The sequence below is a fragment of the Miscanthus floridulus genome, chromosome 12 (assembly GCF_019320115.1).
Source record: "Miscanthus floridulus cultivar M001 chromosome 12, ASM1932011v1, whole genome shotgun sequence".
NCBI classification, from domain to species: domain Eukaryota; kingdom Viridiplantae; phylum Streptophyta; class Magnoliopsida; order Poales; family Poaceae; genus Miscanthus; species Miscanthus floridulus.
In genome coordinates, this window is record NC_089591.1 from 76725480 (window position 1) to 76750293 (window position 24814).

General features: G+C 45.4%; 1 protein-coding gene and 1 long non-coding RNA gene across 2 annotated transcripts; one reads left to right on the forward strand and one right to left on the reverse strand.

Annotated features, from left to right (window-relative positions):
* Positions 1-10404: 10404 nt before the first annotated feature.
* On the forward strand, positions 10405-13836 carry LOC136496184 (CASP-like protein 5C3). The gene is made up of 5 exons (XM_066491874.1): positions 10405-10601; positions 11484-11579; positions 12307-12426; positions 13262-13394; positions 13491-13836. Exons 1-5 carry the CDS (start codon positions 10405-10407, stop codon positions 13737-13739), a joined length of 795 nt encoding a protein of 264 aa, XP_066347971.1. The 3' UTR covers positions 13740-13836.
* Positions 13837-22220: 8384 nt separating this feature from the next.
* LOC136495365 (uncharacterized) lies at positions 22221-23289 on the reverse strand. The gene is made up of 3 exons (XR_010768983.1): positions 23206-23289; positions 22642-22843; positions 22221-22547 (listed from the first exon to the last, which is right to left on the reverse strand). It is a non-coding gene; the product is annotated as an uncharacterized lncRNA (long non-coding RNA).
* Positions 23290-24814: the final 1525 nt, after the last annotated feature.

The following is a 24814-nucleotide window of genomic DNA, read 5'->3' on the forward strand; positions in this document are numbered from 1 at the left end:
TTAATGAATCTACCAAAGACTGCCATTCAAAGGTAGAGCCGATAACTTGACCTCGATCTAATTCAAGCAGTGGGGTGTGAGGCAGAATCACACATGCCATACTTGAATTAGGCGAGAGTCGATAACTAGCTTATACCAGAGCCGCAGTGGGGGTCGATCGGATCGATGCAGCCATACGAACAGAGGTATAAACTATGACGGTACTTATAACAAGCAGTGGAGGTCGACCGGATCGATGCAGCCGTACTCGCTGAAGAACTCGCCGAGATCTACTCTACTCCTACTACTAAGGGGTGGCCAGAGCCGAAAAAAAGTAATTGACTTGTATTTGATTGATTGTGTTTTCTTACAATAGCCGGGGTTTGGTATTTATACCCGAAGCCTAAAACGAACCCTACTCGAGTACGACTTAATACAATATTTGGCATAATGAAAACATTCCTAATTTAAGATAACTTGAATTCTAATCTTTCCCTTTTTATAGAGTCCAGCACGTTTTCATCCTGGAGTCGAGCGTAGCCTCCGTCGTTATCTGCTGACGCTGTCTGAAGAAAGCCAATTTCTATATTTTTGCATTTGAATCAGCTGTTTCTGATTCGCCTGATCACTTGATGATACGATCCTGGGAGCTTCTGGGTCCCTGTGACTCTCTTTCCAAATTTTGGTGTAAACAATATCATAGAATATATTTTCATAATGTGCTCATTTTATATCATAGATGTTGTTTTTTTACTATAAAGTTAATCAAACTTAAGATAGTTTGACTTACACGGATTCTAAGAATTGAATTATTTGGAGACGCAGGGAGTATGTCTCTGCTCGATCCACACACATCAAAAGTTATTGTGAAGTGCTTTGTGAAGCATTGGTGGAATGGAATCTAAATGAAATGATCTCAACTTTACTTTTGATAATTGTACCACAAATGATAAGGTAATCCATGAACTTGTCAAGAAGATAGCAAACAAACACTACTATACAAAGTATTAATAGAGGCGGAGGTTACCCGCCTGTCTTTCTATTTTTTGTATCTCTTGATCTGAGAATAACAAAGGCTGGTCATATACTACCACCTCTATATAATTTTTTTTGAAAAAAAAAGAAACAAAAAGAGGCCATCTTGGCTCCACGACGAATCCTGCCACCAGTGGCGGATCTAGGATTTCAAACATGGGGTACGGTTGTATGAACCTAAGGGATGCAACTCGCTAATGATATAATATGACGAGCAAATGACAATAAAATAGTTAGGTTTATGTATTCAAGGATACAATTCATCAACAAGTCTAGATAAGCATATTAGGTGACGTTTGGTTCCATCGCCGGCAACATAAAGTGAAAGTTGCAGGTACCGATACCGGAGGGCAACGGAAAGGGAATTAATTATTTTCTTCTTTGTTTGGTGGGCCATCGGAAGTTGCTGCCGCCGAGGATCGGGCGTGAATGGATCACTGAAGCCTCGGATCTATTCCTGGAGCAATCGTTTCCATCGTGCATGTAACTAACATAAACCAATAATGCAGTAAACAGATACGGGCCTAAAAGAACCAAACAGCGTCTTAGTTTCTTGGTGATTCGGAGTGGAAAAATAAATCTTCTGAGCTTTATTGAGTAGTTCACAAAAAGCTAAATTACTGTTCCTCTTAATGCCATGACCATTCTAAAAAATAAAACTAATTATTATTGAGTAATGCAGAACTGATTATTTTTCAAAATTGATTGATTATTAAACAAGATCAAGATTCAAACTTCACAAAAAGAACTATAATGATGGTTTGGAAGGTAAAAAGAGACAACTTTACTTATTTATCTGTCATAACTCGTTCTATTATTTTTATCTTGTCCTTGTACGTGCTATGTGTGCATTGGTTCATTTTAGGCTTCAAGGCTTTAGAACAAAGAGTGCTAGGCCCTGTTCACTTGAACTTATCAGTTATAGTATAATATTTTTTCTTATAATAAATCAGCTTCAGCTGACTTATTAGCCGTACAAACCATCAGTCGAACAGCTTCCTAGTATGCTACGAGTTGTTTTCCCTCTTGGATGAGTATTTGAGCTTAAGATATTGTTATATGATGAAGTGTTCTAGATATTTAATATTTTACATATATACATACTTAATATTTTACAAAAAAAACTGCCACGGACTTGCCAAGCTCGCCTTTCAGGGACTGCCATCGGTGCCCTTGCCGTGCTGCCGCGACACCGAGGATGTAGAAGAAGACAGCATGACGGCAAAGAGGACGAAGTATATATGTGTCGCCTCCGTTGTGCAGGGTGGGCGGGTGAGCTCCACACATATCATATCCACATGTGCGGGGTGGGCGTCAACAGTGTGAGGATCATGTCACTATGCATATGATTATGTTTGTTTTTGGTGATTCAGATGGCAGCACAAGTTGAGACAAATATATAAAACATACAAATAGGAAGATAAAACATCATCAAATGTGCTGAAAACTAGGAAGCCAGTAATAAACTTCTAACAGAAGGCTTAAAAAAGATTTTTATTCTTTTTGTGACTGAGGAAATACGTACTATTATTCTCGGAGACAAAGCCCGAAACTGGCTAAGCTATGTCGCCGATTATTGACGTCGATAAGCGCGCATCCGATAGCAACGGCCGCGGCGACGATGGGCATTTGGGGTTGCATCTCCCACAGGATTGCCTGCAGTCGTCCAAAGACTCATGGCAAACCTCGGGCTGATAAGCAGTGCGGCAGTAGCACCTGCCTATGTCGCATGTATCCTTCACACAAAATACAAGAACAATCTTGCTACTGTTACCAGCACCACCACTCTCCTTCTTCGGAACGTCTGCCAAAGTATGATTGGTCGCAAATGTATAGTTTCTTCCTGAACTCTCATCCTTCTGCGGTAGTGGGCGACCTCCCCTGCCTACAAATTAATATCACGTTATAATACTTTTTTTGTTATCAACAAAACAAAGGTCGCCAAGCTAGCTAACTAAACTGGAATTTCTTCTTTCTCAATAAAATGTACTTTGAAATAGGAGTGCCAAAGGCACCCTTTTGTTGCAAGTCTAAATATCAGTATACTTATTTCCAAGGGAGTATTCATTGTAAAGGAAAGCACGGAAATATATATAAGCACCCAAAGAGCAGCACCACAAACAGCATCACCGTCACATATATCCTACTGGCATCCCCCATTGATTCGAAGACAGAAAAGAGCGAGATGAGGTCGATGACGAGTTTGACCCTCCTTAGCTTGGTATGGTATATATAGATCAACATGGTATATGCATCCATGCATGCAGGCTCATTTATTTTAATTTATACATGTAAACTTAATTAGCACTCCAGTTATTACACACCTACTGTAATTAGTATCTACGTACTGCCAATACCGCATACTATTCTTCTTTTAGGAACTACTAACTTGCATGGGTTTCATTTTGGTCACTAGGATAGTTAAAACATTACGATATACTTATTGTAAAGGTAGTACAATTAACTAATTCCTGTTTATTCAAAGCAAACTACCATGCCGCTACCATATATCATTAGTATATTGGTTTTTCAATTGACATTAGAGTACTCATGAATAGTTGCTGACTTATTATTTATTACCCGCTTCATATATAAGTCATAGCATACTTCCTTATTACATAAACCGATTTAAGATACGTTTTGGGATACATTAATTCAGCAATCCTGCAATAGCTCTTGGTAATCCTGCAATCAATTAACAATTTCACAAAAATTCAAGTTCTACTTTGTTTTGAGAGGTAAAGATGTGAGAATTTCAGTTGTGCTCTAGATGACATAACATACTGTCATATATATAGCAAAAATGCATTTGAAATTTGTCATCTACACCCGTCCAGATTCATAGCTAAAATGTCATCATTTTTGGAATGGAGGGAGTATTATTTTGGTATTTGGTCAACAACTTAAAGAAGACTCAGTGTTAATTTGCAATGGCTAGAAATTACCATGTTAACTGAAGAAAAAAAAAATCAGAGTGCCCATAGATAGGTTGATAATTACCCACCACTGCCATTATATAAAATTAACCCAAAATGCTCATGTATCTGTTATGTATTTGTCAATATGCCATTATCAAAGATAATAAAGACAACTATTTTTGTTGCACCTTATAATTCTAGAGTTCATATTAATATTGTTGGGAGAATTGTTTGTTGGACATGCAAAGTGATGGTCATTTGCTGGTGGACACCCCGTTTTGAGCAGTTTGCCAGAAGATACTCTGGTTCGGTGAAATTAGGCCACAGAACACCGCGGACCGGTTGCAGCCGGTTGAGGAGAGAGAAAGTTTCGTTTTGAACATCCGGCGCCCCTGAGCCACAGTTGGATCCGCCCCTCTCCCTCTCACTGACACACGGGCCCCACCTGTCATCTTCTTCCTCCTCCTCTCCTCCTCTTCTGTTCTTCCATTGCTGAGCAGTAGCCACCGCCGTCGACCAGCCCCGGCCACGAAGGCGCACGGACGAGCTGGCGAGCTACCGCAGCCGCGGCCATGCGGGCTTGAGGGTGAGCTGGCGAGCCTCTGTCGCGACCACGAGCGCCACGTGCAAGCAGCCGCCCTCACTGCTGCTGTCGGCGATAGGAGCGCCGCAGTGTCTATGCCCACGCCCACGCCCCCGCGCCCCGACCCTACCTTGCCGCCACCCGGCGCAGCCGGCTCTGCCCCGCCTCCCACGGCCCCTTCCTCACCGCCGCCCTCCTGCCCCGCCACTGCAGGCCATTTGCGTCGCGGCGGGGGACCTGCTCGCCGCCGCCGCCATGCTGTGGTTCGTGGCCTAGCTAGCCGCGTGTCACCCCTCGCCCGTGCGCCGCCGTCGCACATCACGCCGTCGCGGCCCACTAAGAGAGAGAGAGCAGGGGAGGGAACGCGCGCACGCCGGCCTACAGGGCACGACTGCCGGTGTGGCTCGTCGGCATAGGGTGGGGGCGTGGCCGCTGAGCACGCAGGGCCGTGACGCTCCGTCGGAGGTGCGAGGCCAGAGCGCAGGCTCTAGGGCGCGGACGTCGGAGGCGTGGTCCCGGGCGTGGAGCCGCAGACGTCAGAGGCGTGGGCCTAGGGCGCCGGGGGCGCAGCGCCGGAGCAAGCCGCCGGAGGCGCGGCCCATCGGAGGCGCGAGGCTAGGGCGCGGCGCCGAAGCTGGCCGCCGGAGGCGCGGGCGTCGGAGGCGCAGCCGCCCGCGACGGCGGGTGCGGGAGGCGGAGAGGGTGGCGGGTACAGGAAACAGAAAAAAGAGAAAGGGAGAGAGGAAGAAGAAAGCGGCAGGGGCAAGCATATCATTTCACTATTGTTATCTCTCCTCAACCTGCTGCAAACCGGTCCGCGGTGTCGTGTGGCCTAATTTTACCGAACCAGAGTGTCTTCTGGCAAAATGCTAAAAAGTGAGTGCTCCGCCAGGAAATGACCATCACTTTGCATGTCCAACAGACAATTCTCCCTTTAAAAAAATAAAGATTGTTCAATAGTAAAGGTTAAAACATAGAAAGAAAGGTTATAATACTTGAGACCAGAGAAATGGTCGAGCTATTCATCATATTGTGGAAAAGAAATACAAATATCTACTTACGAAAAACAAACAATGTAGTTATTATTCTATCTTTCTCCACTAGGAAAACATAGATAGGTCGTTAATTTAACTAACTGGTGTTGTTGCTCACTCTATAACAAGTAAAGAAGGGGACTAGCTAGGTGTCGGATTAGAGATACTGATGCCAAGGATATTACAAAGCATAGTGTTGTTCCAAATCTATGTTGGAGGGAGTAGACATGAAACAAAAAAAAAACTGTAATTGATTTCTATGACCGCCGACATCGATGAAGGTAACAGAGCCATTTAATCTGTGGAGGAAGACACAGAAATTAATGGTACAATAGCATATGAGAAGCTACGCCAAACTTGGACCTTGTAGCTCAAGGTCATGTTATAAGCCAAGCAGTGTAGAGCAAGACGCAACTCCTAAATGGCTACTGGTAAAATAAATAATTCTAACGACAAAAAAAAACCATTGCAAATTGATTTTATATTGGAACTTGGGAGTCACTATGTAAAAAAAGATATCACAGACGCGCGTTAATGGTCATCACAGACGCGATTCGGCGTGTCTGTAATAACGCCGGTAATAAGCACCTACGAATGACGCGCATTATTGACACACGTCTGTAATAAGTTACGAAGACGCGTCTGTAGTAGGATCTGTTATAGACCCGTGTTCCTCAAATGTGTCGGTACAAATTGTCAATCTACATACGCGCGTTAAGCGTCACGCGTCTGTACCATTTAACATACTACATACGCATCTCTAGACTAACCCGTCTGCAGTAGTAATCAAGAAACAGACATGCATTCATCGTCACGCGTATGTACCATTTAACTTACTACAGACAGGCGTGCAGACTCACCCATCTGCTGTAAGAGTCGAGCTACAAACACGTTTTTAGAGTCACCCGTCTATAGCCTACAACACAGATCACACATCAAAATGTCATTAATTAATTAAAGCATCTCACACAAATGACATTAAACAGATCAGAATTGTTATCTTAATGAGATCAGAAGTACACTGTTTTGCATCACACAATTAATTCAACATCACATATCAAAGATTCACATGGACAGCTCTCCAAATAAAATAAACTCACACACAGCTAGACACACACCCAGCTCAAAACTGTCAAGCAGCAGCTATAGGGCAGCATGATCACACACACACACACACATGTATATAATAATAATAATAATAATAATAATAATAATAATAATAATAATAATAATAATAATAATAATAATAATAATAATAATAATAATAATAATAATAATAATATAATATGCTTCCAATGCATCTAATCTTATTCATCATTGTTTATTTGGACAATGAAACTCGCGTGCCAAAAGTGAATGCTTCTACCGGCAAACTACTACCCAGCACGTGCCAAAAGTAGTACAGACGCGCCTCCACAACAAGCGTGGGCCACATATCACAGAAGGGTGTAACGAAGGACGTGTCTGCTCTAATTACGAACATGCGTCTGAAACTTAACATGTGTCTGTGCTAATTGCGATACTACATACGCGTCTTGACTAAGTATGTCTGTAGATAAATACGCGTCTGTGATAAGTCGACAAACTACAGACGACTTCCTGTAACATGTGTCTGTGATATACTTCCAGACGTTCCTTAAAAAGACACGTATGTAGCAACCCGTTATTACAGACGCGTGTTGGTCCCGCCTGACCGGCGTCCTCGGTTGGCCAGTTACTACAGACGCTTGTTTGTTAACGCGCGTCTCCAAGTTTGTACCACAGACGCGTTTTCGTCCGACGTATGTAGGTAGCGCCGGTGGATATGACTGTTTTTTACGTAGCGAGTGAAACCTGTTATGATTCATATTAAGCTTGTTATGATTCATATTAAGCTTTCTAATCAAGTCGGACTAAGCCTTTGATCTAAAAAGACCGACCGCCTGCTCGGGAATATACATGCATGCTAAGATGTGCTGGGGGTTATATATATGTATATTATATTAAAGTATTAAACTGTATGTACAACGCGTATTGCGCAGGCCACTACCCAATAAGTTGTGTTTACTTTACAATAAAAGTTTGCATAGATGTCAAACATGATTTCACCAAGATATGATACGTGTTTCCGAGTTTTGAGAACTTCTAGACATGTTTTCCTAATGATGAATCTGCACCGTTACCATTTCCATTTCCATTTTTGGACCTATTTCTAGCCGAGATGCATGCATCCCATGACCGTGTTCGTTGCAGACACAGAACTGGGAAGGGATCACCGCGAAGGAAGGTGATCAAGCTGTATGCGGCGATCGCTGCCTTCTCGCTGGGGTATCTGGCGGGCGGGCGGGGCAGGTAAACGACGAAGAGCCCGGTCGGTAATGCTCTCGTGAGTTGGTCCGGACGAACGGACATGGCTTCCCACTCGGCGCCTCTTCGCACTACCCACTAGCTCGCGCAGGTCGCTCGTGCCTCCCCAACGGCCAACAACACCCTCTGACCCACGTGAAAGAACGGCGGGGAACCGCGCTACGTGCGCATGCGCGCCCCTGCACACAGTCGCGCGGTGGTTGGCCCCACGCGTGCCAGCGCGTATAGCTGTTTTTGCTCGCCCCTGCACAGTGTGTGCTCGTCTCGCTCAAGCCCATGCCGTGCGCAGCCTTAGGCCCTCCACAGTGCGGAGGCGGTGCCAAAAAAAAAAAAGAATGGGTCCCACGGTGATCAAATGGACGTCGGACTATGAAGCTGCGGTGTCGAAAAAAAGTTAGCACCGTAGCCATCAGTACACGTGGGGACCACAAGAAATAAAATAACTCCATCTAATGCATTCTCATGCTTCCGGCGGCAAGGCTAGCACCAGAACTAAATAGTTTTTTTAATGATTTGGCACCGCATGCTCTACATGCTTCGCTCCTGGTTTTCCTGGCAATGGAGTGATGCCTCAATCTTCTCACTCCTCTTCGGGCATCACTTAAGGCACACACTGCAGAGGGCCTTAGGTGCTCGCGCCCTGCTCTCCTGCTTGTTAGGGGTGCTTGCGGCCTCCCGCATGTGCTCCTAGGCCGCCGAGCAGGTGCTCGCCTAGGGTGTTGCGGCCTCGTGCCCTGGGTCACACAGTGTTCGCCACTCTACTAGTACACTGGTGAGGTGCATGTGCCGCTGCTGACCTCCACGCCAGCGAGCTCCGTGATGGTAAGCCTCTATTCGTACGAGCAGCAATGTAACATTACGCTCAAAACGTATATTACAAACGTATGCTTTAAGTGTTTCAGATGTTTTATCTGAATATTGCATGTGTTTTCAACTGGATGTTGCACATGTTGTATTGGCTATACACGGATGTTGCAAGTATATGTTTCAAATACTTTAACTGTTTTCAAAAGTATGTTGTAAGTATGTGTTTCAAATGTTTAAGTTGTTTCAGACGTATGTCACAAGTGTTTTATCTCAATGCGGCATATGTTGCAGTGGCTACATATACGTTGCAAACGTATATTCTAAATATTTTATCTATTTTAGACGTATGTTGCCGGGAGTTCTCTATGTTGCAAGTGTTTCATAAGGCACAGGCGGTCCCCATGGGACGGGGCGAGCGCCTGGGACGCAACAGGGAGAGCATGCGCAGGCGAGCAGCAAGGCGAGGACGAGCAGTAGCAGGGCGCGGGCAAGCAATAGGGCGAGCATGCATGCGTGCGTGTCCGTGGGTGAGGGAACCAGAGGGAGCATGTGGGAGATAGCCGGGTGTGGGACCCGTCATAGAGGTAGGGGCGGTGGAGCGTTGTCGTTTTCTACCGATCCATTTTGACTAGTGACGGGCTCAGCTGACAGCCGAGGGAGATGCGCTCGGTTGGCTGTTCGGTCATTAGTCCGCGAGTGTGCAGGGGCAAGAGGGCCTTGTGGGCCGCACGGGTGAGCACTTTTGTCCTGACGTCGGCGCTAGTATCTCAAAAAAAAAACGCCTGGGAGCCTCTGCTTGGGCAGACACGCGTGTGCCGAACGTGTTTCAGTCGTCTGTTCGTGAGTTCGTACCAAACAAGGCCTTACTAGTCACCATCGTCTACTTTGTAGCTACAGCCTAGGAATAGGACTATACTCCTACATGCATGCGTTGAATTGAATCTGCAACTAGTGCACGGATTGGATCAACGAAGGCAAACTCCCGCAAGGATTTCAGGGAACAATTGCCTATGCTCAGTCAGAATGGGAGAACGCGAACAGGGTTATTTTGAAATACGAAACAGCAAATCATCCTCCCTCAATGCAAGTGTCAAGAGAATATATGGTTGTTACAGTTACATCTGGGTGGCTCAAGCAGCTATACAGCCTGTTCGGCTGGTGCTATACGATCGTGCATTATTACTGCTGACTGGTTTGGTGTGAGAGAAAAATACTATTCTGACTAAAAATTTACGATCGTTTACGACCAAGCGAACAGGTTGATAGCCATTAGCCTATATAGCACAAAGGTTGACAGGAAATGGAACAACCTTCTAACAGCAAACAGTTGAATTTATCCCTCGACAGAGTAAAATAAGCAGCAGCCCTGTAGCAACCCAAAGGCAAAGGCAGTAGCGCAAAGCAGAGAGAATCCGAGATCTTGGACCGTTCGCTTCCGATTCAAATTCCTATCCGGCGACCATGATCCTTCCTTTGTTCCAGATACCAAATGCATGCTACTCGTTGCTGGCATTGTAGTACTTTATTAGCTCCCTTCCAGTCCATCTCTCTGTTCATTCTTTCTCACCATGACCTCGCACGCTGCTGGCCTTGCCTTTTTACCTGCACGCCGGCCGGCTTCGTAAGAAAAGAAGGTACAGTACTCCGAGGAACCTGCCCTAGTACTTTGAAAAAGACTACAAAGTTTACAGAACATGCTGCCATGCTGGCGCTATCACCGATAATAAAGAGCAAAAGGACATCATCGCTCCTCTTCTCTTCGTCGCTCGCGAGTCTTGCGTTTGAGTCGCGCCGCTGCCCTCTCGCCTTCGAGGTCGCGCCGCCGCCCGCAGCTGCCGGCCACGCCTTCGCTCCGCTCCGCCAGACCGCGGCGGCGCCGCCATCACGCCGGCCTGCGGAGTGCGGACTCCAGTGCTGACTGCGCGGCCGCGCCGGCCGCCGACGCCGCCCTGCTCTGCTACGGCCTACGCTCCGCCGTCGCCAGCCGGACGCCGCCTCTACTACGCCTGGCTCAGCGCCTCTCTGAAGCAGACGACCAAGCGAGCAGCCTGCAGCAGTGCAGCCGTGCAGCTGCTCTCTGGCCTCTGGCTGACTGGCTCTCTATTTGGAACTGTAAGGTTGTGACTCTAATTCTCTGCAAATTTTGATTCCTAGTTTCCAATTTGTAGAGTACTAATTCCAAATAGAATATAAAATCACAGATATCTCTATGCAATGGCATGAGGCTCAGTCACTGAGTTAACTCACTGGGGAGTATTCCCTCAAAAAAACTCACTGGGGAGTAGAAAAGAAGCCACGCAAAATGTTTGCCGATTTTACAACCCAAAGCTGAGCTCACAGCTCCTCCCTCTCCCGGTCTCCCTCTCCCCTTCTCGCCTCCCCGAAAACCCTCTTTTTTCTCGACACAGCAGCCTCCAGGGGACCTCCCATAGGTGCGCCGCTTCTTCTTGGTCCATGTGTTTGCTGATTCCCTGGGTTTATTCGGTTTTCCCCCTCCACCGCCGGGGGTTGTGATGAGTATTTCACTATAGGCGTCTTTCGTTTTCTCAGTTTCGGTGGGGGTTCTTGATCGTTATGTGCTAGCTGCTGCCTGATGCTCGACGCTGACAGTGTTTGACACTGTTCAAGCTACTGACCTACTGTAGAGCTATGTGTTTGACACACGCTGTAGCGACAGTGGTCGCCGGGATTTATGACTTGACACTGTAGAGACACTGTAGCTTATTGGACTATGGAACTTTTGTGTGCTTGTTGACTAACGTTGTTGAGTTGTTCTTTTAGGCTGAAACATATTCTGGAAGGCGGCTTGGTTTTGCACAGGAGACAGAGGAGGGTATTGCACAAGCCTGTAGCTTCCTTGTTGCTGCATACAACAATGTAAGTAGAATTATTACCCACAATGCAAACAAGTTAAATACAGGTACTGTTAGTGTGGTACTCTACGGCATTGCCATATTGCACGTAGTTTACTGGTCAATGCATACTTTATAAAATCCAGTAATCAAGTTTGTATAGCATTCCTTATGTTTTTTGGTTAAATACTGCTAGATTTCACGTTAGCCAAAGATTTCCAAATAGATCTCTAAATATAGACCTCATCTATCCCAGATTTCTCGTTAGACAAAGATGGAGAGCAAAGATGACTCTCTATGGTGCATACAAGATATAGAAAAATTATTGGAGGGTATAAAGATATAGAAAACGGTTTTTACTCAAATGACTCTCTAAATAATGATTTAGAGATTAAATTTTAGAAAGACTCGTGGAGATGCTCTAATTAGGTAGGAGGCCTATTCCAGTTTCAGGTAGAGTCCAAATATCACGAAACAATCTCAAAACTGACTCAAATCAAACATGAAAGTTAAACCCATCTCTGACTTCACCTAGACTAGACAGTCTGGTGTGCTAGGAGCAATGCACCGGACCATTCGGTGTTTTCAATTTGCGTGACCGCCAGATTTGGGTGCGAACAAAATGTTTAGATACATAGTTGCATATGAGTTGTATTCTCAAATTAAATTATTGGAAGCGAAGAATTTCCCTTTTATATAGAATAATTGATGTCATTAGCTAACACTTTATTCATTATTCATGCATTGTATAGGAAGAAGACCTTGGTTGTTGCTTCTCTGTTGACATGCAGAGTTGCTACGCTCGTGCTGTGCTGTGCTTCGCTTGCACGTATGGCTGCAGCACCCGTTGCTATGAACTACAGCGTGTTCAGGTAACCAAATTCTCCATTCTATGCTTCAGTATTTAGTACAATCGCTACCTTTCTGTTTAGCCACATCAAAATATGAACCACTATACATTTGTTCTATTTGCAACACAACCATCTCATCTTTAACTGATTATCTGCAAACAAAATGGCCCAAACAGAGAGCAATAATTAATTACGTCCCACATATATGTTACTAGAAAAGTGACGGCGGTTCTCAATGGTTCTCTCAAGTTTCAAGTAGTCCACTTCATTCCCGTTTCTCTTGTTAACTTCCTTTGTAAAAGGTTTGCAAACTAACATCACCACATTATCTGGCGTTTTTCTTTTTTCAAAAGTTTATTCTCAGGATATAAAATGTTGTTTAATGCTTTGCACTTTTACATGGTTTTATGCATAAAACTGTGATGCATTTTTACCGTACAAGAAACATATAGTGTTCTTCATTGTTCGTAATGAAATGATTTGGTCTGAATTTTTTTTCTTCACACTTAGATCCTTAAAAACTGTTGTATCTGCTAATTGTCGGATCTTATAATTTGTTTACTATTGTAAATGGTAGATCATCTATAGATATCGAATACCATGAATTAGAGATCCTATTTGCTAGATGCTCTGTTTCCTTAAAGATGCATTAAGAGTCAATATGCATGATCTTGTATAGAATTAATTGTAGCAGGAAGAGTATATGCATTATGAGCTTTTATAGAATAGAGCTTAGGTCTGTATATACTCTGAAGCTTATAAAACATAATGAGTAATTTAATGTCATTAAGCTATATTATAGGAATACTATTGTTTTTATATATTTGATTAACGTGTTTATTTTATTTTGTTTCAGGTTTCTTATGGTTGTCTTGACCATCCAGCTTCCTTTCTGCGTAACAAGGTTGCTGCACGATGTTACAATTGTTGTCTTCCATGTTCCACCGCCTGGAAACCTTACCTCCACGCTGATAGTCATATTTGAGTGGGTATGTAAAATAATGTTCCTAGACTTGTTGGCGACAGCATAAATCCTGAGTATCCAACTAAAAAAACTAAAATTGTCAATTTGTGTCAATTTGCAGATTCTTTCAGTCTTGGTTTTAGCTGCCAGCTCTTCCGCGCTGTCTGTCGAGGTGTACATGGACAAAGACACAGGTGCGTGTATGTTCATGCAACCACAGCCATGTAGGTGGTACAAGGAGGCAGCCATGCTGGGCTTGCTGGCGTGGGTCTTCAGCTATGCCATCGCATTGATTCTGATCTATCTCCAGTCTTCTCGGCACGCCCAACCTCCTGCCCCGGCCCCCGCTCATGGCCACGACCAGGGCTAGATAGGTAAATCACAGGAATCCTTCCATTCCAAAATTTATGTCGCTATGATTTTTCTTCATACATATAGTGTTTACTATGTATCTAGACATAGCATATATCTATATACACACACAAGAATGGTTTGATCTAGTAATGCACAGCTGTCGATGTCTTTGTCGCAGCCATGTCATTTATGCAATGCAACAGTATTGCGATGAGGCATATTACATTAATTATTAGAAATTGATTAAGGAATTGCATCAAGAATTCAAGACTATGGCAATATGAATGGCCATGGCATTATGGAAGCATAGCTCTCATATATACTAGCCATTGCTGCCCGCGCTTCGCTGCGGGTGATTTGCTTGGTATAGGAAACCTCATATTGCTAATATGTTTTCTCATCGTATTAGTACTTAAGGCTGGTGAGGTTGGTTGTCATTACATGGTGCCTATTCTAGTGGAAAGAAGTATTTGATGGAGTTGGGTTCAAGCAACTAACGCACTTAGATTTGAAGTACAACATTGGATAGCATTACATTATAGGCGAAAATAGGAAAACTAAAACACAAATACTTTCCCTAACGGGAGGGTTTACAAAAAATGAATTAGGATTCACTCTTCTTAGGTGAATCTACAACACGCGTCCAATAACTACGGATGACAACAACGACAAGAGGAGCATCCCAAGGCAACTAATCCACCTTGAAACCACGCAGCTTGACTCCTGTGCTCGGTGGATTCTTTTACTGTCCTGGATATGGATCTGCAACTTCTCACGCTAATGGCTGAGTGAGAGGAACTAAGGGTTCTGCTTCTAACACTTCCGAAGGTGGAGGCGCTGGCGGTTCTACATCACCGGTTCTCCTTGTTTCAGTTGGGTGGATAGGGATCCCCTCCAAGATCGGGGCATCCCGCATTTCATCAACCAGCGTCCTCCGCTTGGCCCTAGTGAATAGATAGGCCTCACCCAGCTGATGAACATGCCGATCTTCGGCCTCCTTCAGAGCTTCTGACATGGCTGTCTCCCGAGCTCTCAGCAGCTGCAGCACTGGCATGCACTTCGGCGAGCTGCACCTGGAGCATCCGAGTGAAGATCTCAGCTTCTTCGGCGCGCCGGAGGCACGCCCTCAGCTCCAAGGCTTGCCGGTCATACTGCTCATCCAGAGCAAGCAGGTATGTGGTCAAGTGCACCATGGTAGGACTATCTTCCTGCGCATCCTGCCCTTGCAAAGCCTCCATGCGAGCCCTCCATGCCCGCCGATTCCTATCCAAGGGTGGAAAGAACCTCATGGGGGTACGGGCAATGGGGTCTTCATAGAGCTGACAAAGGTGCCGCAAGGCTTTGCGGGCCACAACCTGGTAGGTGTCGGTGAAGCTAAACCCGATTGCGGTCACACTCCAGGCTTCGGTGATGTCGGGGAATTCTTCACTCTTCCCAATGTAGACAGTAACCTCACACCGATCGATGCCATGCTTCTCATACTCACGGCCCTCATACTCAGGACGATCTTTGACTCCGAGCTTTTGCAGGGTGGCATGCAGGATTCTAGGAAAACCCTCAATGTTCAGGCAGTAACTACTAACCCAGGCTCCTGCCATTTCTGGCGGTGGCTACAAAGAAGGGCTGAGCAAAAAGCTTGCTCAAAGGGAAAACCTAAGCGAGCTAAAGTGCGCCGAGTGGTGGTACCAATGGCTAAGCCAGGCTCTGCTTATAAAGGCGGAGCGGTCTGTAGTCCTGGCGCGGTTCACTAGGGTTCCTGCGCGGGATCACTACGAACGAATCGACCAAATTCCGCGCGTTCGAGGCGAGTGATGTGCGGTGCCATTACTGAGTAGTACGACTGCAGGGCAAGGGTCCGACAAGAGCGTAGAAAAGGGGTTTGAGGAGACGTGGGTCACTATTAACGTGACTCACGGGCGAACGCAGAGCACAAAGCCACAGCGCAGACCTAATTCTGTAACAAGAATGAGTAGGCCATGCACACTACGACACACGTGACACCTATGGATGGCGTATCTGCTAGCAATACGGCACAATAATGCACAAACAAGATATGCATGAATGCACGTCCTATGCGTTCGAGGTGAGCGATGTCCGAGGCCATTAATGACTAATACGGCTGTAAGCCAAGGTTTCGACAAGAGCCCAAAAAGAGTGCGGGGAGACTTGGGTCATGGTAGGCGTAACCGCAGGCGACGCAAAGCACAAAGCCACATGGAACGAGCGCCTCTGCAAGCATGGATGCAGATGCAATTATGGTAGTTGTAGTAACGGCGATCAACCCCAACCACCGACCATCTCGGGAGCAACGCGCACACAACCCAAGCTGTGTCTTAGATGCATGGATGCATGTGTAAGTACAAATGGTCCTGCATGGTCGGTGAATTGTTTTTATCTAATGGTAAGGAGGAGAGGTATTAAATGTGTCCACCTGCCCGACTTGTTTTTATCTGATGGTAACATGAAGGGGAGGCATCAAATGTGTCCACCTGCTGTCGACCCACCCTGCGTAGGTGAAGATGTCCAGTGCTTTCAAACTTACTTAGTGAATTTCTGGATACCTTAGGGAATGGCTTCGGACACTGCTCGTTTCGGGCGTGTAAAAATCCTGCCGCTTTCCTTTTATTGGTCTCCACGCCAGACTAAATAGTGGATTGTGCCAGGACCAATGACCGCTCCACCATTACAAAAGGCCTAGCCTAGCCACTTGGTAACACCACTCGATGAGTCTCAGCTTACCTAGCCTTTTCCAAAGCAAGCTTCTCGCTCGAGCCTTTCTTGTAACCATCATCCACCAAGGATGGTAGGAGCCTGGGTTAGCAGCTATTGCCTGAACACTGAGGGTTTTCCCAAAATCCTGTATGCCACCTTGCAAAAACTCGGAGTCAAGGATCGCCCTGAGTATGAGGCTCGTGAGTATGAGAAACATGGCACTAAGTGATGTGAGGCCACTGTCTATATTGGGAAGAGTGAGGAGTTCCTTGATATCACTGAAGCCTGGAATGTGACCGCAACCGGGTTCTGCTTCCTCGACACCTACCAAGCTATGGCCCACAAAGCCTTGCGGTATCTTTGCCAGATCTATGAAGAGCCAATTGCTCATACCCCCATGATGTTCTTTCCACCTTTGGAAAAGAATCGATGTGTATGGAGGGCTCGCATGGAGGCTTTGCAAGAGGGGGACGCGCAAGAAAACAGCCCAACTATAGTATATCTGGCCAGGTATTTGATTGCTCTGGATGAGCAGTATGACCAGCAGGCCTCGGAGCTGAGGAAGTGCCTCTACCGAGCTGAGGAAGCCGAGATCTTTTCTAGGATGCTCGAAGTTCAACTCGCTGAGGCACACGCCGATGTGGTAGCCGCAGAAAGTCGTGAGACTACCATGGCGGAAGCCCTGAAGGAGGCTGAAGATCAGCGCACCCAGCAGCTGGAGGATGCTTATCTGGTCACAAGGGCCAAGCATAGGACACTTGACACAGAAAGGCAAGAACCCTTGGTCTTGGAGGGAATGCCTGTCCACCCACCGGAAAGAAGGAGAACCGGTGTTGCAGTACCACCAGCACCTCCACCCTCAGAGGTATCAGAAGTAGAGTCCTTGCTTCCCCTCACTCAGTCACCACCATGAGATGAGGCAGATCCTTAGCCAGTGTAGAAGAAAAACCAACCGAGGTCAGGAGTGAAGCCGTTTGGTCCGACAAAGGAGATGAGTTGTCCTAGGGGACATGTACCGGTAGATAGTAGTGCTTGTCATCACCATTCTCTAGTGTTGTAATCTTTCCATTGTATTTCATCCGTAGATGTTAAGCATCATTGAGTTGTAGGAGACAAACGATGTGTCCAGAACAGGAGAGCGAGTGCTTGTATGTTGTATCCATGTAAGGGCGTTTGGGATGTGCATTTTGCTTTATCCATTGTGTTTGGTATGTCGATTTACCCTTAGACCTCGTTAGACTTACTTAGGGCTCTCGAGGCAAGAAAACAAACGGGTTACAAGAAAAGCAACCATTCAGATGCAAGCAAACCAGCTATGGTTGGTTGACATAGAACACTGTATCAGCTATTTGTGGGTGTCCCAGCAGAACACTTGAATTTCCTTAGAAATTAAATCCGTTGTAGGATTTGATTTCCTGGCCCCTTGCCGTGAAAGGAACCCTTGTTGTCTAAATCTTCCCTTACAATCCATTGTTAGTTTCATGGTCAGTGACCCCACTGCTTGCATCTGAATGCTTGAGATAAGTGCTGAGATACTCCACACTTCACAGCAAGACACTCCACACTCAGCACTAATCACCCGCATAAGCCCCCTATTCAAATGCCAACCTATTTCAACATTTTAAGAAAAAGCCTGAGATAAGTGTTGCAACCTAGAGACTATCGAAGAAAACATCAAGCAGGAGCCGAAGTACACTATTAGAAGCAAGAAGCTGACAGTCTCAACATGTGCTTAGATGAAGATGAGGTCACCATGACCATCTTTGCTATCCTAATTCCTACTATGGTGACATCAATCATATTGGCTGGGGCGCGATAACCACGGTTGAGTAGGAAGTTCTGGGGCATCAACGATTATGATGCAGCGAAGGGGAGGTCTGCGCCACAGGATCCGAGTACACCACTCGCTGAGATTTTGAGCATTTTAATTATGACCCAATTGCATCGATAGGCCATGCTGCCTCTTTCTTGGTCGGCGAGAGGAAGCCCCATACGCGATCAATGTGTCCCTGTGGAGGGTCTTAGGACTACAAAAAAATAAAAATAACATCCAATGAAGTGTATGAACAGCTGATGGGCCATGCATAAAAGGACACAACAAAACACTTGTCCTTCCCAGATAGGATAGTTACTACGGTAGGAGAAATTTACACAACACGTTTCTTCTTTTCTTATATATAAACTTACTACCGGGTACTACTTTACACACAGGAAAGCCACTATAAGCCACTGTATTTCTTTGCATGCAAAAAAGCAACTATGAGGTGCTCCCCTACTTTTTTCAGCTGATGGTAACAACCACTTGCATGAGGCAGACGGAACGAGAAACAGGAACACACCATGCAGGCAGCTGTAAGAAATAGGAGAAGGTACGGTTAGGCAAGTCATAACTCCTCTCCTGTGTCCACATTTATGGCACACCAAAGGTTGCCCAGTATACCACCTAGGTAGGTCATCAATCCCTTCCTGAGTCCACATCTATAAGACAGTACAGGTTGTCTAGTATACCATTGTCATTTATGGTGCAGTCTAGTTTGTCCAATATAGCAACGCGACCCAAGTCTATTAAATAGCCATTCTCGGGACCGCAGTGCGCAGACACCTCGTGCATCCTGTGAATCAAGTTCCCTTATTGGATTCTAGAACAAACATTGTGCACCATGCTAAATGCTAAGCGCATGGCAGCGTTGCTTGGCAACCAGTTTTGCCAGCCATGCCCACTGCACCACAGAGCCTGTAACTACATCTGCCTGGATTGCCAAGGACTAAACCAAGAAACTTTGTGCCTACATTGCCGAGCAGACCATGCATCCCACCGGACCCTACAGGTTCTAGGATTCACCCTTTATAGACAACCCTAAGCCTTCCTTTACACCATCCCTAAGTACCCCATGTTTAATTGAATAACCGCCTAGCTCATCGCGCAGGTGCTAAAGAAAGCAACAAGAGACGTGGTACGTGTACGAGATGTGTCGAGTCTCACTAACATAGCTAGGGTGCAGCAATACACCTGTAACAGGTATAAAGTGGTTTACCTCAAGAAACGGTCTGGTAATAAAGGCTCCGTGTCTAGGGCCAAGCTTCGGTACCTCATGATGCCTGCATGTGCCGCCTGCAGATGGAGACTCAAGACTGCATACAGGTTTTGCTCCATTGGGTGCAAACACGTAGGTGCCTGTTTCTTTTCTTTAAAAAAACAGCTATGATCATAAGCTTAGTGATCATTTATTTGAATTGTTGTTATGTAGCAAGGTACTGCAACTCACACGACACAGGACGCTGGGCTGCCGAAGCGCACATTCAAGCTGGAGGATGCCGCTGAAGCTAGCTGCTCACTCAATAAGATTGCAGCGCTTCCGAGGACATCACGCAAGGGTCGCCCGATACGCGCGCCATTTTATTGAGCCATACGTAGCGGGGGAGGAGGAGCGTACAGATGAGGGCCAGTATGTAGAACATATTCTTGTAATCAGATACGTTGCTGCATGTCTATCAATGTTTGTAATATATGGATACCGCAACCTAGATCCTGTTTTAGTTAGGGACCGGGCTACCACATCGCATAGGCCACTTATGCGCGTGCACCGCCGGTATGCCATCCATATGTTTAGCATTTCAGCACGCAAATGATGCATGGGCAAGGCCTAATTTCAGCACGCAAATGATGCTCTGTTGGCTATCTATACCACACCTTGATCCCAACATCTTTTGAACCTTTTTTTTGGCTGTGTATTGATAATTCAGATGATTTACACCTTCTTGTCATCCGAGTGACAGCACACATTAAATCGCTCGATTCTAGCAAACAAAACAAATGTAGGGATTCATGGCTCTGCATCACTCGATTCCCATAACCACAAGATCCACATCGAATGAACTAAACAAAATAGATCAAACTCAAAGCCAAAGAACATAGGGAAAAGAACACAAAGCAAACAGATCGCTGGTACGACAGGCAAATTAGAAAAAAATAGGAGGGGAAAGCACAGGGAAAAGACAGTTTTGACAGATAAGCTCTATGAAAGGCACATTAGCAGGCCAGCAAAGCAAGATTACATAGAAAACATACGGACGCAACCAAAAGTAAACACATAGAAAAAAGCCAAGCTTAAAATAAACAGGTAACTACTCAAAGCAATTCTAGCCATTTCCAGTTACGAATAAATAATTTACACCAAATGCAAGCCGAATCTACACCTACACTGGAATAGTAAAAAATAATATAAAAAGATGTAATATGGTCTGCATATATAGGAGCGAGCTGATGTGATGTGATGGCCATGAGTCCCTTAGAAAGCAACATGCACCTGACCACCTCGCCGACCATGGTGCATGCACCCATATTGCAGCAGAGGCAGATGCTACGGCAAGCAGACAAGCACTCGTAACCACCGGTTTTGAACACACACTCATAACCACTGTTGTTCGATAGAGAAAAACGCCGCCACGTGGAAAGAGGGACCAAGTGTCAGTAGTGCACCCGCACACACAAACAGAAAGTCCATGCATACACGCAAAGCAAGCAAGGCCCCAGCAGCATGCACGCACGCGCACGCGCACTCGCATGCGTGCCGACCACCATGCTAATTAGGCACCGACCATGCATGACGAGAATCCACCGTCCCCTGCTACGCGCCACCATCCATTTATGTGCCGCGTACAATCACCAACGGAATGCGTTTACAATGAGCGAGATGAGATGACAGGCGTGCAACGCCCTAGGGCAGGTACTGTCGTGTACCTATGTTTCAGGCGATAGAAGCAACATGGGAATTATATTAGGACTCTAAGGTTTCCTGCAAGATGATAAACACCACAGGTGTGCCATTTATTGATCACTTTTCGCTTTTGGCCGTCAAGAAAATCTCCTATTCTCTGATCATTTTCACATCTAATTCCATCGCTATATTTAGCATCTAATTGCATGATCAACAGGTTAGCTCACACTAATAAGTCCTTGGTTTAGCTAGGCTTCTCTGCCTCTACCTTCTATGTAGCTACCACCAACCGTCAACGTCCTATCTATATTAACTGTTCCCACAACACCGGATAGTTACTTGGGACAACTGCTGGTGATATCCACAACCACACACCATGTTCACACCTGGTAAGAGCTGACTTCCTGGCACATGCATCTCATGCCTGGGTATTGAGATCGGTAGCTTCAGTTTGGAATAATTTTCTAGAATTTTGCATTGCTTACTCCATTGGTGAATCACATGTCATTAAATTCTAGAGCTGATAAGGACCGCTCGGATGGATGCAATGGATCCACTACAACGAGCGCCACCTCACCGGCCGCCATGAGACCACCGACATCAACACCTTCATCTGGGTGAGCACAGCGAGACCGTAACACCTCTTCTTCGCGTCACAAAATGGGCTCGCTCATCCCATTTGTCTATCTTGTCAGGGCGTCGCAAACGTCATTACTTTCAATTCGATCTCCTGGTCTAAACTATACATGAAGACGTTTCAGAAAATTTCAGCTTAAAGCAGACGAACGCAAGAATGACATCATTCCATCTTTATTATATTTTACAGACAACTTGGGACTACCAGCATTACAAGTAGCAAGTTTATGGTAACCTACAGAAATCTCACCATATTGGTACATAACAGTACAAACATTAAGTCTTGCCCTCTTTGAGTTTAAACAATGAATACAATAACGAATAACAATACAGAATAAACGATGAATACAATAAAGCCCCCACACAGAATTTAGACTACTGCAAGAACAAAATGACAACAATAGTTTCATTTGTGTTAACTGCTCAGGGACTCCAACTTTCTTGCTCAAACATAAGTCTTGCTCTCTTTGAAGCCCTCATTATAGCCTTCCACTTGACAAGCGCGCTCAATTTAACCCACCTATGACAGGATGGCAGCTTCGTCATGCTGCTGCCAATATCAGTTGGCAGCATGCTTACATTGGGTGCGCAGAACTGAGGTTTGTCGTGCTGGAGGTCTTTGAAAAACTCATCCATGTTAAAACTGCTTTGTGTCGACAAAACAGGATCACCAGCTTGCATACTCAGTGGGAAAGGAGATGCATGCTTAGAAACCATTAGATGCTCTTGCTCTGGATACCAATGACCAAGTGAAGGACCTACAAGAAAATACCATTCAGTGTATGGCCTTCAACTTCATTTAGTTATAAATAGGATAGGAATAGTTGCGTGAAATTAGATGTCAGTAGGTACCATTGCTTGTGAAAGACGTCTGATAATCCTCCTGATGGATTGCCAAGGCTGTTTGATCCAGTGCTACTGATGCTATAATTTCGCTTGAAGCAGTGGTTGGGCAATGAAGTGTTACTGAACCTGCAGTGTAATTTGCTTCCAGAGCTGCATACAGAAATACAGTACCAGAGCCCATCTGGACATCGATGTCAAAAGACGCATCCTGGGAGAATGCAATGTGCAGTTGAGTCAGTAATATGAAAAAAGTGCTTCAATGCTTTCTTAAAGGGAAATCCTAAAACAACTGAGAGGGCAGTTTGCAAGCAATCCTTAACCACGGAAACAGATTTTGGACAACATGAAAGTACTTACTACGTGGAACATTTCCTTTGTAGCAACAATAAAAATTTGGCAGTCATACTGATTTATAAAATCTTATGGGGCCCAGATTAAAATTAAATGCATATATAAAACACCAAAAACTAGAATTGTGAACCGTACTGTTACAGCCAAATTATAAGAAAGTTGCTGTAATTGAACTGCAGTTTAATTTCAGGCCACTGCTGAATAATAGGCATTACTTACAGTTTCAATGTTTTCTAGTACAGAAGATAAGGCCCTCACTCGCACAGATCCAATCCTTCCAAATATACACTGCTGGGAGAGAGTCTAATATGTGCTTGGTATAGGTGGCTCATATGTCTAATATGTTTTCTCATCGCGTTGGTACGAAAGGTTGGTCTATTTGGTACATTAAACGGGTAAATATGGGAACGAAAGGTAACATGGATTTTTTTATTACAATGTTGTAAACGAACATAGAGGTTGGTTGTCATTACATGGTGCCTATTGTAGGCCAGCAAATCAATGACATGTTAGTGGAAAGAAGTATTTGATGGAGTTGGGCTCAAGCAACTAAGACGCTTAGATTCAAAGCACAACATTGGCTAGGATTGCATTATAGGTGAAAAGAGCAAAAACTACAATACAAGTATGTCTCTTAACGTGAGGGTTTACAAAAGAGTGAATTAGGATCCACTCTCCTTAGGCGAAACTACAACACATTTCGTAAATCTGGAATCACATGAAAGATTACACGACATCGAACACTAAATTACACCGGGATTTAAAGTTACATGGTTAAGAGCAACCTAGTACAACCAAGGATTAGTCCAGAAATCGGGATAGACGAGGGCAATGGAGAAACAACAAGATAATGATTATCCAAAACATGGCGTATGACCAACAGATCCAGAAACAGGAGACTGAGAAGTAAAACATCGTTAACCCTAAGACCAAACTAACCAACGGTAGACTTGAACTTCTTTAAAAACCAGATCCCTTCTTCTCAGATTACACCATCACCTCTGTCAGACGAACCTAGTTCCACAATGACGACTGGATCTCTTAGCTCTGCTTCGGATTCGAGAGGGACGAGGATGAAGGAGAAGAGGAAGGACCAAGGGCATCTTATAGTGGCGAACGCAGATAGGGCGCAGCGCACCGAAAGTGGAGACGGCATGGATGGGATACACTGCTGGTTCACGCTGTGGGGATACAGCCGGCCATGGTGTGCTTCCTGCGCAAGTGAGCGAAGGGGGGGGGGATAAAGGAGAGGAGAGAGGGTTCGCTCGATGAGGGAGGCGTGCGGGCGGCCTTGTCCCCAAAAGAAGAAAGAAGGGAGGGGGGTCCGGTATGGGGACGAGGGCGAGTATCAAAAGCGGACCGGAGAACGAGAAAAGTAGAGGTGCACAGTGCACGAGGACGGCGAGTGCGGCATGATGTCGTGGCCATGCAAGGACAAGGTGCTAACGGGCCCAACACCGACGGCGTCCGCGGGGCACGCGGTGACAGTGACACGACGTGCGTAGTGTGGTCGATCTGGGCACAGTGCTTGAGACTTGACATCCACTTAGGCTTTTCTAAGCACTCCCTACTACCCAAGGCTAACTTTTCCTAGGTGTTCTTCTTTCCTTCCCTTCCTTGTCCACAATATGCGCCAACCTTTGTATGAAGTGAGATCGCAACATCTTTTTAGAATTATCTGAACCATGAGGATGCCAGTGACCTCTGTTCAGGCATGGCTCCCTTTGCTTTGCTCTGTTGTCTATCTATACCACACCCTCATACCCACATCTTTTTTTACCTTTTTCGGTAAAACTATACCGTACTCGAGTGTTTCTCGAGCGGTGAG